At 41.2% G+C, this 16,643-nt stretch overlaps 1 protein-coding gene across 9 annotated transcripts in view; it reads right to left on the bottom strand.

Annotated features, from left to right (window-relative positions):
* The window catches only part of fbrsl1 (fibrosin-like 1), a 458,506-nt gene that overhangs the window by 52,795 nt on the left and 389,068 nt on the right, over window positions 1–16,643 (bottom strand). For all 9 annotated transcript variants that reach the window (XM_038273619.1, XM_038273614.1, XM_038273613.1 and 6 more), the window contains exon 7: window positions 1,545–1,593. In XM_038273619.1, the coding sequence (XP_038129547.1) occupies window positions 1,545–1,593 (49 nt within the window). The remainder of the gene's footprint in view (window positions 1–1,544; window positions 1,594–16,643) is intronic.

Below are 16,643 nucleotides of genomic sequence, written 5' to 3' on the forward strand. Positions count from 1 at the left end.
TTTAAATGTTTTTGTTGAGAGAATGAAAGCATTACGACACCCAGATCTGTCAAAACCAGAATATGTTGGCGTGAGACTGCAAAAACAACAAAAAAAGATTTATGGGTCAGAGATAGAGCAAGAACATATAGAAGAGGAGCCTGTGGTGTATGAAGATCAAAGATAATGGTTTTCCTTTCTATGAACTGCATGTCTATCATGGATCCGGCCTTTGTGTCAGCTAAACCTCTGCAGAAACTAACCTCTTAAAGCCCAGACTTGCAGCTTTACAGTGAACCCGAACAGCAGTGATGGTGGAAACAAAATATGTTTGCCTGAATATAATGAAAATTATGTGATTCAGGCCGAGGGAAGGAGACAAAAACTCTGCCGCTGTGCTTTATGCACATTCTTTGGATCAGGTTTTCAGCCAGAAACCTTGCTGCCTGTGGTTTTTCCCTCCTTAAAACACTGAACCAATTTCTAACAAAATCAAGATGTTTTGTATTGATTCTGTGATGCTGGGAAACATTAACCTGTTTTTAATCCTTATCTATCAATCTGTTGCTTAGATCACTTTGTTCTGGTTTTTCTCTGATGTTTTGTGTCTGTTTGCCACAGTAATCTAAGAAACCAAGATGGTTTAGGTGGATTAGAAATATACATACAGTCCAATCGTACTATAAACTAGCAAAAAACCATTACGCATTCCCCTGAATTAAAAGAAACCAAATAAAAAAAAAACATGTCTGGTTAGATTTGTATGATGAAACCAAGGTGATCCATTTGTGGGGTCCGCCTGTTAACCCCCTTCTCATTTGGCCAGAGTTTACAGTGAGTAGATGCATCTCAGCTTGTGGTAATGGGCGTCCTTCCTGCTTCTCCAGCAGAGGAGACGTGGTCTACATGCTGCTGTCTGTCATGAGTAAGCTGATTGAGTAGCTAAACCCCTTTTCCCCTGTATTGAGCTGCTAAGCCTCCCTGCATGTATCAAATATTCAGGTGCAACCATCAGTCTGCAGTCTGGCCTCACAGTGCCCAAAACGTGCCAGAAAAACCTGCCCATGCACGTCACGTAACACACACAAATGCTGAAAATCACGTGGGATCCTGAGAGGTCATGGCGAAACAAAAGGAAAGGCCTATTAATTCCCATATGTGAATGTATGCAGAGTTTGTGTTGTCTGGGGGCTGACAAAGCTCCTTTTTCTGTCTTTCCTTTGGCATCAATTATGATCCAGGCCTGCTGTCAGAGAGCTTGTAATGCCTGAGGGGAAGTTCCCATTTGTGGGAGCATGTGGCAGGGAGGCTCTAAATCCTCTCTAATGAACCAATATGTAGGAGGGCTAAGCCTTTGGCGGGGTCGTCCAAGAAACACTGCCGTGCACCCGGGAAGAACAAAAAAAACGCAGGCATGTGTAGTCACCAGACCTTGTTTATGTCTGGCGACATTTAAATCCGAATGGGAGCTGCAGGATTAGAGCAAGAGAGAACCGGACTTATTTGAAAAACCCAGATGTTGTTCTGTTAATGAATAAAGCAGAGAAAACACATGAGCCTCTTACCTTTGGGTGTGGTAGGAGAAAAGAGCGTCTCTGATCCTACATCAGACACCTGGAGGGAAACAAAGGCAGAAATTCAGCTGATTAGAATCGAGAATGAACTATAATTAAGAGCAAGATACACATTTCTAACGTCTCTTTGCTAAAACAAAATTAAAGTTAAGCCATTTAATCTGAGGTATTTATCTGTAAATAAACACAACCCCAGGCACACTGCCTGGAGGTAGAGTTCAGCTTTAACTCATAACGTTATCCAATCAATCAGCAGCCACCAATCAACAAGGGAGAGGAGCTCCTTTTACGCCTGACTTTCCCTGATGAGGTAACATTAGGTGGCAGTGTTGGGCCACCTGAAACCCCTCACAAGAAATGCTGTCAATGACATAGGAAGGCAGTCGGTTGGCAATGCAGCATCAGATGACAAAGAGTTGGGAAAAAACATGTTGCTGCTTAGAAATGGCAGCGTGCACGGACAGTTTTTGACCAATAAATGCTTTGCAATTCACTTGCTCTCATTTTGAGCATCTAATCCCCATTTCATCAGAGGATCTTTCCCAGGTGACGATGATTAAAGCTAATAAATCAGCTATTAAAGTATATATATATTTTTTTTTATAGATATCTTTATTAATTTTTGGTTTCATATCAATAACAAAACAAAGAACAGAACAAAAGCTCAGCAGTGCAGTCCAAAGGAAACCAAAAAAAATAAAAAATAAAAAAGGGGGCGTGCATACTTCCATCATGATATAGTCCACATCTAAACATTTATGAATGCCTGTGACAGAATAGTAGACAGGTTTCCTTTAGCATAATCCAAAAAGGGCTTTCATATGCGTACAAAAATGTAAGTCTTAGAGGGATATGTTCCAAAAAAAGATTAAAGTATATTACAATCTAACATCTGACTACAAAAAAAAAGCTAATCACAGATATATGGTTGGTTTGGTTTTGTTGAATCACTACAAAGTACAGAGAACAGATGGAAGATGGCATTAAAGCTCACCAAGTGAACTTTTTTTCTGAAGCTATACTTTCTGCTTTCATCTAAGAAGTGCAGACTTGTAAAAATCTGAACATATGTTCCGCCCAAAGGGCCCCGAGTGTCCTTAACCGCCACGCTCGTACTTCATGCCGCACAAAGGGAGCATATGCAAAGAATGAACAGCAAATCTGAGTGACTACAAGGGAGACATAGAGAGAACGCGGATGATTCTGTAAACACAGATGGCTGTCCTTGGCATCCCTGTTAGTTCTTCACAAGTGTTTTGAGGAAATCCTCTTCTTTCCAAGACCTTCAGATTCCTACTTTATTGCTTCTATGCTCAGTGCTGGTCGTCTCTTTTCTCCAAAACCATAACTGACCTGAAGTAGAGTCCGTTCTCTTATGAACTTGCTTTATTAACAGGCCATGAAAGCAGCGATATGAAAGCTCAGGGGAAGAAACATGGAGGATCTGAGGAGTTGGATAAAAAATAAAATGTTTCTGTCAAACTCTGCAGTCTCTATTAAACCAGGAAACTTTAGGAGTTAATTTGTTGAGGCTTAAGATAATTTGCTAACATTAGCAGACAGAGAATTTAAATCTGAATACTTAATGACTTCTGCACAAAACAAGACTCTTTAACAGAATGTTTTGTTTAGAGCTGTGGAAGGGACAGATTCATGTCGAATGAGATTTGTTTTTGATAAAGAACTATATAGTGAAAGAATTAGCAGCTGGTGTGATTCTGGAGGTAACTTTAACTGGTGCTAATGTGCAGTAAATCTTCAGAGCTCCTGCAATTTCTTTTCATTTTCAACCCTAGATACTATTTTCTATGTATATTTCCAGACTGACACTTAAAAATATGAAAACAGTACAATTTCTGCAACTGGAAAGGAACTAAACACCTCTTTAGTCTCCATAGGTGGAACATCGAGGTGGAACGGAGATATTTTCAGCTTCCTCTAACAGCAGATAAAGTGATAGCTTATAGAAGAGACACAGGGTGTTATGTATTGCCTTCTTTCATTCTCCCCGAAAGCAGAGCGCCTGGCTCAAACACAAACTCTTTGTTCGCTTTGGATGACATTAAACGCTCCAGTACCAACCCTCAGCAAAGCAACAACACAACCTCAGCCTTGAATCGACACCCCGCAGGCTCTGAAAGAAAAATATGGGCTCAGAGTGAAATGAAGCTTGTCAAATGGACATGGAAGGTGGCTGAGGGTCGTGCTCAGAGTGGCACGGGGGTCAGGAAAGCAGGAGAAACAAAACAGGGTAGGTGAGGCTATAACTCTGTGTAACAGCTAAAACAGTTGTTATGACCAAAGTGGTTATCCAGAGGGGGAGACAGACATAACAAGTTCCTGAGAACAGAAAAGCTGTGTTCAACATTTGTCATAATAATCTAGATCTCCTCCTTCCCATTTTGGCATGAAGGAGAAAAGCTCTTTTATATTTTAACCGTATCCCACGTAACAACAACCAATATTTAGAGCTTAATGCCGTGTTGTGCACCTGCCAAGTCTGTATGAGTCAGTCACATAATCCACAATTACAAGGCTGGCTTGCAAAAGGCGATGCTTTAAAAAAGGCATGTCGCAGCAGAGCTCCGTTTCTGCAGGCTGTTGTTTTTTTGCAGCTTTCTGCCTGCTGCTGGTCAAGCTGACATTTTTTCTGTGGGCCGTGCTGCCGGCAGACTGAGCTGCCTGCGGTTGTGGTGTGAGGAGGTCATGTATAACAAATTCTTCACACTCTCTTTGTTGAGGCAACCCTGACTTCCATTAACAACATGGAGAAAGATGAGACAGACAGGAAATACTCATGAGGAGAAACAGAAAGACAAGCAAAGGCCACGTTTTTTTCAAAGGAAAGAGGAATATTTTTTTTTAACCGTTAAACAAAACCGAGGGGGAAATTTAAGCCACATTGCCTGGAAGCCAAAAGCCCTTGGAGCGGGTCCGCAGGAAGCTTGACCTTTGCGAGGGCCGTCTGCTATTTGAGCCCGGGGCTTCAGGGGCCTGGGCTCCTCTCTGGAGGGCCGTCAGCTGGCCTCAGCTTTCCTTCTCTATTCTATTCATTAGCTATGCTTTATGATTCAGCTTCCTCTGAGCCACACATGAGCTCCCTGAGGAGAGAGCCTGCTGGATAGAGGGAGAAATACAGAGCGAGGCTCGAGGAAGGGGGGAAGAAGAAAGAAGGAGGTCATGGGGGCCCAGCCAGAGCTCAGTTCCTAGCAGCTGTGAAATCCTCCCGTTTCCTCGGCAGGCGTAAAAAAGAACATGGGGGGGGGCAAAGAAAAAGAAGTTAAGGAGGGAGCTTGGCCAGTAAAACCCATTTTTACAGTCTTAAATCCCTAAAGCGCCACATGCCGGACGATAATTCCTAGATTTAGGGAATGCCAAATTACAAATTACACCGCTGTTTGTTTTAAAAAGTCCGAACTTCCCTGAACACAGATATTCACTCCATAAATCTCCAGATGGTAGCACGGCCGCAGAGGGAGAGCGGGGAGGCTGAAAGCGGCGTGGCAATGCGCAGAGGAGAAGCTGAAAAGTCTTCATGTCCAGATAGCTTTTATTTAACACCATCAGCTTATTAACATGGTCAATCTTAAACATGCCTAATAGCATTCTTTTAATGTTAAAAATGCCTCCATGCTTCATTTTTACACAAAAGGCTACCGGAGAAAAAAAAGGAGGGAGGGCGGTGTAATCAGCTGAATGACCTTGAGGCATAAAATTTATGAAAAGCATTGATCAGTTAAGGATGCGATTTCACTCAGACACGAAGGTCAGCAATTACCGAGACTCAATTAACCTCATTTAGCAAAGACTGCTGAGAGACCAGTTTCTTCCTCCGTTGCCCGGCACACGTCTGCCCCTCCCTGCTTAATATCAAATGATCCCCAGGCTTTCACTCTACCTTTGATCTGGGAGCTGTATTTCATGCCCTGCAATCCATGTAGCAAAGCAAATTATCTTTTAGCATAAAAAAAAAAATCCCAGCAGTCAAAGATTAGGTCAAACCAGACTAAAATACAGACAAATTCCTGCAACAGAAGAACAGACATGCCTTTCTACGCTCTAATTTCCAGTTCTATCACTACAGCTGTTTGGTAAAAACAAAGGGACCCCTTGTATGGCTTTGTTTGGGGCTCGTGTCGTTTAAGACTATAATTACGATTTAATTCTGAGTCATTTGACACATGTTACATATTGGAAAGAAAGCAGATATACATGTCTGAAGGTTTTTTTAGGTAAATTTTAAAGTTTTCATACCATTCTTTCCCCGAAGAGGAAAACCCTCCCAAAAGCATGATACTGCCTTTAACGTATCTCACTATGCAGTTTATGTGGTATACATTTTCTGTCGCACATCAAAATTTTAGATGCAGGCCCAACAATAAAAAGACTAAGGTATTTGCTTCTGTGTTTTCTACTCCTAGCTCCTTTGCTAAAATGCCCCAGAAGAAGCAAAATTGTGGCGTTCATGACCTATGGCTCTGCAAACTCTGCAAGAACATAGATATTAGTGCAAATTAGCTGGAAAGGACAGAGTTTGGTCAGTCCAGGACATTTGAAGAAGTAGAAGAAGCTGAAGTGCAATAAAAAAAAAAAGAAAATGCAACAACAAAACATATCTGCCTTCCTGCCTTAACAAAACCAACTTCAAAATTTCGACCAATAATATCTTAGTTATAAGATGTAGAAAAAAACACATTCCTCCTGAATTATGTTTCTAGACCGTGGTACAGTAACAGAGTAATTTGATTCAGAAAGTACCTCTTTTCCATTGAACTCTTTTATAACCCATCTCCTGTATTCTTTGGACCTCTTGGTGCAGTTTGCTCAATCATTTCCTAGATCATAGAAGAGCTAAATTCATACAGAAATTGCAATACACCCAAAACGACTCTATTTACAAATAATGTGACCCCCAAAAGCAGTTAGCGTTCCTTGCAGTTGACCATCCCACTGCAGCGGACCTCTTCAGAAGGCTTCAGAGTTCCGTGCTGCAGGACTTCCTACCGAATCCAAATACCTAGGATGTGGTTAGTTGAGCGTGAGGCAGCTTGGTCTGCTTTTCTTAAAACCCCTGGCTTTGTTATGACACTACATATTCAATGTGCTGCTGCAACATCCACTCCTCCTCCACCGCAGCAGTGTTCCAGGCTTCTGCGCCTGGCACGCAAAGCAGCCCACCACAGGTTTCAGCTCTGGAGTCTTCAAAGAGGTGCTTTTAAGGTGTCTGTGCGGAGCATCTCTTGGCTTAGATAGAAGTTTTTACAAACTGATTTTTAAAAACTGAAACACAATATAAAGTGACGCAATTACCACTATGGTTCTAGGTGGCTGTATGGGATGCCAGGAATGGTGAAATCTGTGCTTTTTGGGTTTTGCATGATGTTTTTAAATGGAAAACAAACCATTATGCAATCCAAATGTCCTAAGAAAACAAAGTATATAAAAATCACCTGCCAATTTTGCTCTCTAACATGTCAAACAAGACGCTCTATTATCTTTTGCTTTAGCACTTAATATCAATTAGTGTTGTGCCGATGCCATTTTTGGCCCCGATACCAATACCTGGCTGTGCAGTATTGCGCGATACCGATACCATCTGTTTGAAATTGATGTTTGTGTGTATATATATGAAGAACTGGATACTACTTGGATGTAAAATAATTGCCATCATGGCTTTGTTAAGCTGCTGCCTACCTTGGTGAAGCAGGAAAAAGACTAATACAAAGTGAATCCAGTTGAACTTCTTATTGCCTACCTGGTTCTGCTGGAGGTTTCTTCCTGTTAAAAGGGAATTTTTTTCTCTCCACTGTCGCTACAAGCATGCTTAGTGTGAGGGATCGCATTTGAGTCAATGAGTCGATGCAATCAGCTGGTTTTCCTTAGATAGAAAACTTTGAATCAATTTGACTGTATGATCTGGTTGAACTGTAAAGTGCCTTGAGATGACGTGTTGTTAATTGGCGCTATATAAATAAACTGAATTGAATTGAATGGGTGACAATAGTTGAATAAACTTTTGGCTCCCAAAAATGGTATCTGTGCCCTATTTTTGGTACTTTCCGATATCGATACCACGATTTTAGTGCTGGATCGGGGCCCCGCCTGATACTGGTATTGGTGCGACACTAATGTCAATACTTGATAAATTAAACCATTGAGTATTATTTGAGTGTGAGGGGGTTGTAGAGGCTGAACTGGACTTCATGATGGTCTATCACATGGTTCACGTAGGTGATAAGAACTGGGGAAACAATTAGGTGCTGCACAGCTGATGACAGAAGATTTCAAAACCAGTTTATAGTCCCAAACAGTAGAGCATACATGAACAAGCAGCACATTGTTCTACCTGCTTCAACATTAAGCTAATCAAAGACGCTTCATGGGGCTTTATACACAACAACGTTTGTATTTCTATAGTGGTGCCATCACATGGCAGAAAAAAAAAGATTTAGCAGAAAGCAGGGGGAAGAAAATGAGAGTGAAAATGAAAGAAGCCAAGTGAGCCATGGGGCACATTTCCTGGCATGGACAATCAAGCACTCAATTATCCAGGTTGAACCTGTCTGTCCAAGCCTGTACTTACTAACACACAAACCCCCTCACGCATGTGTGTACACACACTTTAACCTACACGGTGTTAATTTGCCTCCCTGCCTGGTGTTTCATCACTGTCAGCTTCCTCCTTCAATGCCCTCTCCTCCAATTTCCATCCAGTGTCTCTGGGAGCCCCCTATCCCCTCCCAGCTCACAGTGGTCCTGGAACACCAGGTCAGCAAACATAGTCACCTCTGTGTTAACCATGATTGAGCTTTAGCTAGCTCTAATTCCCTTTCTAAATCATAAATGTGATCATTTAAAAAAAAAAAGTAAACTGCAGCATGAACATCAATCAGGAGTACTCCACTCAGCATCCTCAACATTTTCTCTCCAGACATCTGCTAAAGCTACTTTAGCAATAAATGCTGCATTAGCCATGCACAGTGGGACTACAGCTCCCAGGCTACAACAGGAGACACCAAATTAATTATCTTCCCAGCATTTGTCCTCACACCGTTCCAGAAACTTAATGACCTCCCGAGCGGTCGTTTATTATAAGCCGCAGCGGTGTTACGCTTTCCATGGGAACCAGACTTCATCTACCTTGCTTTCAATTCCCACCCTCCGTTTTCTCCTCATACTCTGCCGCTGGCTTGTCAGAACAGGTGTGAGGCAGTAATAATGCAAAAACCCCACCAAGAGGGACGAGATATATGGAGACGAGAGAGATAGCATCCCACGCAACTGTCAACCGATGGATACTCGCCTCGACTGGAGCATCATTAAGATGATAATGAATTCCATGGTGACCAAGTAGAATGAAGTGGTCTCCCCCTTGCATGCTTGCAAAACACACACAAACTACTTTGTACTTCGCCCCAAGTGCCATTTTTTATAAGCATGTATAAACGCCTGCTTGTGTACGGCAGAGCACCAGGGCTGGAAACTCCTGCCCCCGCTCGCCCTAGCAACAGACGGAAGGAAATGAATACCGATGGAAGCGCACAGGGCCATGAGCTTTGTGTAAAATATTACCCTCGATCTCACTCCTCCCTGCCTCCCTCCCTGGCTGTGAGGCAGTTGCTAGCTCTTATCATCGCTGGCTGTCAGGTTCATATACAAATTAGCAGTCTATCAGGGGAATGCAGGAGCCTGTTTCGTCGTGAGGGAGAAGGGCAGAGGCACGCACTGCATTAAGGCCTCTCACCGCCGCAGACAGAGAAAGTCACAAATCAACGGCGCAGCAGGCCCGCAGCCAGCACTAACCAGATAAGGAGAAATGAAGGAAAAGGGACGAGACATATTTCACTAGAGGGGATTCAGATCTGCTCGAACTCCTGCAGAGGGCCGAGTGTGAAATATAGGGATGGGGCGCGGGACTTTCAACCCAACAGATCCGACAAAAGCGAAACGAATAATACATATGGAATAAAATGTACAGGAATTCCATTCGCCAAAGTGCCTTTATTCGATTAACAACTACAAATTGGAGGGAATTAGCGCTATCACATCACCGCTATCTCCTCCTAAGTGAACATGTGGATGTTAATACCAGAGGAGACAAAACATCTGGTGAGGGCTCTCATTAGGTGGCATAATGCAATGAGGCACAGCCTAAATTGCAGCAATAAAAGCCAACAGACAAATCATCTCAACCACCAATCCATTTAACTCAATTAACGAAACACTAGATTTGGAGCTTGGTGGTTTAAAAGCTTGCAAGGCTCCAGAGGAGTAGGAAGTCCTGCACGGACAAATGGAAGACAAGGAAACAAAAGCAGGAATTCAACTGGATCTTTTCAGTGAAGCAGTGAGAGTGCAAGGGGGGGTGGTCTCCCTTTCTTTCTAATGTCAAACTGTATGCCAGCAGTGATAAGAGGCTGGGGGTAATCTCTGTGTGCTATCAGGAGGCAGCTCGTCATTACACCGTGGCCCTGATAGAAATCGGAGCACCGCTGCCGGCCTCCTCTGGCTCTCTAGGCTTCACGCCATCAGAGATGGCAGATAGCCCTTTAAGACACGGCTCACCGCTTCCTGATTGGTTGGTCAGGAGCCACAACTAAAGAAACGTCCCTTTGGGCTGCCATGAAAAGGTATGATAGGGAAGGTAGGACAAAAAAAAAAAAGCTCACTCTCCACATATCTAGATCATCGCTTTATCGTACAGCCTTTCCACCATTGTCCATGTGGGTGGTGGGAAATAATGATTAAAAAAAAGCTTTTGTGAATATTATTGTCGGAGAAGCAGAATAAAAGACAGGCAGCTTATTTCAAAAACAGCTTTCCCCAGAGCTCCCACAAAGCAGCAGCTCCGATGCCGAGGAGAGGATCCTGGAGGAGATAATAATAATATTCCTAGTCAGAGCCTTTGCTGCATTTGAGCCGCCTTGTAACAGAGAGATACACATCATTCTGACTGGCCCGCTGTGACATAATCACCCTGCAGAGAGCTGCAGGCAAGCTTGGTAGGCAAACCACCTCTCACTGCAGCTTGTTAAGAGAAAGGTGGCTTTAAGCACTGCTCAATAAAAACTCCCATTGAACTTGTTTTTTTTTTCCCATTTCATCTCAACATTGTCTAGGTGAGTCATCACCCACCCCGGGCTACAAATCTTGCATTCCTCCTTTTCTTCTTTTCTCTCAAGATTACACTTTGCTTTTTACTCGGATGAATGTGCTAAGAGGGAAAAACAAACTCGGCAGGATTTTAAATAATGCAGTGATAAAAAATCTGTGACCCTTTCCCTTGCCTCAACCCACACACGGTGAGTTTGTTCTGCAGGGAGAGACAGCTCACAAAGAGAAGAAAAGCCGGAGCTGGCACTAACACGTAAATTTGCGGTAGGCATTGGCTTGCTTCTCTGGGCGCGGACACCTTTAATGAGAGGAAAAAATGCGCAGCGAGAGGCAGCCTTCACCCATACTGTGCCAGTGATTTTTGAGTAAAATGAATCACCTCCCCTCTAACACAAATAAATATTGTTCTAATACCAATGGGAGCTAGATCCTGACTCTAGGCAAGGAAAACCATCGTGGATCCGAGCTGTAGCAGCCTCCATATCCCCACACGTATTTTGCATCCCACAGATTCCAAGTCTGCACATGAAGCACCCACTACATATCTATGACCCCGAGGATTTTTCTTTTTTCTTTTGTTTCATAAATGTAAAACTCTCAAATGATGCTGGAGGCTTGACGATGAACGGCCAAGAAAATAGGGCCTTACAAATGTTCATTCTCTTTTCCTGGATTACCAGCACCAACGTTATTGTCATAGAATTTTAAACATTTGCTTTTGTATTCATTGGAGAACTGGTGAAGCTAAATAAAGAATTCCAGGGGACTTGTTTAAATAAAGAGTTACCGTGTGTTAGAATGGTAAAATCAAAGTCCAGACCTAAATCCTATTAAGAATCTGTAGCAAGTTTCACTTAAGTCTGATTGAGTTTTGTCTATGTCCCAAGAAGATAGATCTGACCACAAGATCTGCTAGACATATATAGTGTATCTATTCACTAAATTACACACTTTTAAATTTGTAATTGGTAAAAAAAATCTTTATAGCTTTTATTTTCCTTCCATTTCACAATGAAGCACAACTTTTAGTTAGTTTGAAACCCGTACATTGAACTTGTAACATGACAAAGTATTAAAAAAAAAGGTGCAGGGATAAAAATACTTTTGCGAGGAACTGTAAATCTAGATTTTGTCTTATATCACCTTATGAAGCCGACAAGGCTCCTAGGATCAAGGCTACTAGTTCTACTGAGGCATTAAACAGTTGGGTAGGAGCAAGGTGGCAAGTGGTGGATGGAAACCTGGAAACAGGGTAGAGCCCACTGGCACCTGTTGCCAAACATCCTGTTGCTCTCACACCTCCATCCCACTTCAAGGCAAACATAGCATGCACTATATAAAGGTGTTTGTGGCTTCTGAAGCCCCCGGGCCACAGTGGAAAAGGATGTGGCACGTTAAGTGGAATTTACTTTTGATGCGGACATCAAGCCTCAGGTTTCTAGCAGCTGCAACCCAAGCTTCCACCCGAGGGGCCTTACTGCAGGGTTAGCCAGGACACCAAATACCATTGCAGTCACCTTTACACATGACTTTTCTGCACAGCTGTCATCATAAAAGCAGAAATGTGCTATAGGTGATGGCGGTATTAGTGTGTGTGTTGGGTATGGGAGGGGGGGGTTGAGGGTTTTACTCTTTCTGCAGACACATATTTTATCATTAGACCCATAAAGCTGCTGCTGCTGACCTTTTTGTCTGGTAACCCAGCACTCTCTGATGCTACTAATGCTCTCAGGGTTACTTGGGGGCTGCAGAAGCACAAGGCGGAATGCAGATCTTAAAACTTCACTGCTCCTTGGTCCTTCATGTGCAACATAAATACAAGTAGTTAAACTTTATTATGAGAAAGTGCGACAATAAATAATCAAAAGCGTCACTGACATCACAAATGTATAACCTAGTCTAGGAAGGTGGGAGTGTATTAATAATCTGTGATGACATATCAGTGAGACACATCAGGAGTTTTGCTTCACAAGGGAAGAGATGATGGAGGTGGAGGAGGAGGAAAGCTAAAAATGGGCCATATATATTAGGCTAGTAGAGGCTAGGCATCTCTGCTGTCATGAGAAATACCTTATGGTTTTAGACTTAGAGAGTATAATCAATTTAGGAAAAAAACAAGTGATCTAACCTCAACAATGGACATGCTTTTGAACGTTTTTAAGTCCAGCAGTGACTACTTACTGGACCAGTATGCACCTAAAAGATATCTGAAAAAGTATGGATAGCATTTGTAGTCAGACCCACAGTCAATATTTTGTAGTCACCTTTAACCCTTAAAATTAGGATTTATTCTGTACACTTGTATACCTGACCTGTCAGTTTAGATGGAAAACCTTATGATCACAGGCTGGAAATTGGGCTATATGTTTTTTTTCCCCTTTGAGATGAGAACTTTTCTCTGTAACATTCTCTGTCATGTTTTTGGTGTTTTACTTGTTCTTTATGATGCTCTTTGTTCAGTACTTTACTGAAATTGAATCAAACACAGTTGGACTAATAGCTTCGTGAACAAATTAGTGGAATTACATTTATTTTAGCTAGCAGTGGGAAGGAAGCATCTTCTGTAGTGGTCTGACTTGAACAGGACTTGGAGAAGCCAATGACCGAATGCTCTCAGACACTCACTCGGTGTTTGACAGTATTCATCCTGACCTTTCCAGCCGTCTCTAAATCTCTGTGTGCTTGTGTGGCCAGAGAGCCAGCCAGAATCAAGCTGGAGTCGTTCCTGCAGCCATGTTTCAGTAAAAAACATAATACTGCATTCCCGATATTCTTCCTGGCTAGGTGTTTAAGTTCTCCCTTTTTAGCTCTTTTTAAAGATTTTCTTAAAGATCTCAAATTGCCCATCAGAATTTCTAACTCCTCTCTCTTCTCCTTGCACCTTCTCTGCTTCCTTGGCACCTCCTTTTCAGCTCAGCTGGTACTTACAGTAGTATAAATATTATTTCGACTTTAGAGATTTTAAAGAGATGTTCCCTAGGTGTTTAAAAAAAGAACTTAATATCACTTCTATGGACAAACATCATAATAAATGGTTGAGGAGGAAAATACAGTAATGCAGACAAAAATCCTTCTAATCACACAGCATTCAACACCATCGGCAAAAAAGGATTAAATAAAGAAACTCTGAGTAACAGTTCTCTTAGAGCTAATTAGACATGCAAAGGCACTAAGCAGTGTGATTACAATTAGAACAGAAATGATGGTGATGTATATTGTGCAAAATCATAATAAAAAACCCAAATTAAAATACATTGAATGTATTTGTAATGGGACAATGTATCGTATAAATGTCTTTAGACTAAAATATGAATGAAATAAGTCAAACTAAATGTCTGAAAGGCCAATGTTTGAAATATTTAGGTCTAAGAAGAAACGACAGCAGGTAACGAATGTTCCAATTTCTTTTTTTGGCTCAGAAAATTGAATTTGCAGAACTGAGTCACCTGTATAATGCATTCATTTCTCTTTAACAACATTAACACCAGTGAGGCTACTGAAGCATGTGTGCATATGCACTAGATTGATTTAACCGTGTATTGGAAAAGTATAGGTTTACTAGCTAATTATGAGTGCAGGATTGTCGAAGTAAACAGGTTTGCTGTCTATAACATCAACGTGATAATTATCCTGGTAAATTACATACTAAATGCTGCGATGTCAGTGTTTTTCTAAAGGAACGCGCCCCCATCACCGATTTGTCTGATCTGTGCTAGCGATCGCTGTAATTAGGTGTTTCAGTTAAAAACCAGCCTGTTTGTCTAAAGTCATTCTACGGCGAGTTCTGTTTCTGTACTTATTTCATCATATGCTCATCCAGACCCACCCGGCATGACCCAGATGGCTACCGCAAGTATTTGAATAAGAGATATGCAAACAGATGAAGTGAAGGGAGCAGCTTGTGTGCTCAAGCAGCCTTCTCTCACATCTGCCAGAATCCTTGGATTAGTTAGTCCAGACTCTGGAGCCTTTACACTACATTCATTCAGCAGCAGGAGGGAAATGTATGTTTGCCATTCATATCTGTCACTAGCAAAGATGCATATGACTGAACTGAGGAGGCCAATGCAAACATAGTGGTAACCGGGAAAAAAAGTGGAGGTGAAGATAAAAAAATGGTCAGAGTTAAGTTGATCTAGTGTGCTAAATCTCGGAGATTCCTCATTAATTTCTTATATCTGTAAAATAATAAACTTGATGAGAAGCATTCTATAAGCAGTTAAAAGTTGACTAGATTGGTCAAGTAAAATGTTGGATTATTTCAGTCTATATACAAAAAAATTAATCTAAATAAGTAATTTTTTCTTAAAATAACTGAATTCTTTCTTGAATTAAGGAGAAAAGTGAGACACTGCCAAATGAACAAGACAATTTACATTTAAAATAAGAATCATTGTCTTATTTCAAGTGCATATTATCTAATTTTCTTATTTTAAGAGTAAAAATACAAATTTTATTTGCAAATCTTATGTACCTACTTAAATTAAGGGTAAATGCACTTAATTTAAGACTTTTTTAACTTACTCATATATTATTTTCTTCAGTGTACCAGTGTTAGTACAATTATTTTCATTCCATTTTAAATTTTAAATACAGTTTCAAGATTGCAAAAAATGTTCATCGTCTTGCTTCAAATATACATTAAATTATATGCAAGCAAAACTGAAGGAGTTGCTTGAGTTTTCTTTAGCCGTTAACAGTGTTGATTAATCCAGCTATGCCCCTCCTGCACCTGTTACTGACCACTGCTTTTCATACGGTGCTCATGTGGTTTTACCTTTTAGAAAAAAAAAATACAAAACACTATTCTGAAAATCTGATCCAAAAAAAAAAAAGATGTCCAGTCCTTGTGCGTAACATACAGGAGCACTACCTATTTCTCTTATGTGGGTAATGCTGTTTTAAATGTAAAGTTGGTAAGTTATGTCAAACTATCAACTAATTTCCCCATTGTGGGACAATTAAGGGATTTTCTATTCTTCTATACTTATCTTATCAGTTTGTTGTACTTGTGCTTTCATATCTGCAATGATTAATACATAAAAATCACGCTATATTGTCATGCTGAGGAGATAGATGATAGATGAATACAGCAGCGGGAATAATTGTTGTTAAAAGGAGGAATTAAATCATGTGGACATAGGTTCCCCAATACACAAGTTGTGCAAACTGTTGCTTTTTTGTATCTCTGCTTCTGTCTCCTTGAACCCCAGTCAGCCTCAGCAGATGGCCGCTCACACTTAACCATGGTTCTGCTGGCGGTTTCTTCCTGTTAAAAGGGAGTTTTTCCTCTCCACTGTCGCTACAAGCATGCTTAGTGTGAGGGATTGCATTCGAGTCAATGAGTCGATGTAATCAACTGGTTTTCCTTAGATAGAAAACTGAATCAATTTGACTGTAAGATCTGCTGAACTGTAAAGTGCCTTGAGATGACACGTTTTGTATATTAGCACTATATAAATAAACTGACTTGCATTGAATTCTACAGCCAGAGCAGGATCTACAAAGACTGGTCAAGTCAAAGACAATTTTATAGGACTTACTGCTATATTTGTTATGAGCACTGCTTTATTTTGTCGAGTTTCTACATAAACATGCTCAGGTGCTCTGCAGCAGCACCATGTCACAGTATCCCACCCTGCAACATGTAACTGAAGACTCCTGTAGGCTTCCGGAAAACTAAGATGCTTCCTCTGACTGGAGCACAGATCCGTGGCTGACAGGAGCCTGGTGGGATGCCAGTGTTGGGAGGAAATATTTTTATCCCTTGCTTCTGCACCCACAGATCAATAGCACATATACAAGCAGAAAAGCAGAAACAGATCTGCTGAGGGGAAGGTTCATACATGATCAAATGTTTTGACAGCTCCTATTTTCTAATAGATACTCAACACACCCATGCTGCTAGATTGAAAACAGTAAAAAAAAAAAAAAAAAAAAAAAAAAAAAATTGGTTGGGATATTTCACCTTGGATA

This window comes from Cyprinodon tularosa, unplaced genomic scaffold (assembly GCF_016077235.1).
Source record: "Cyprinodon tularosa strain WSP-4 unplaced genomic scaffold, ASM1607723v1 ctg88, whole genome shotgun sequence".
Lineage (NCBI taxonomy): Eukaryota > Metazoa > Chordata > Actinopteri > Cyprinodontiformes > Cyprinodontidae > Cyprinodon > Cyprinodon tularosa.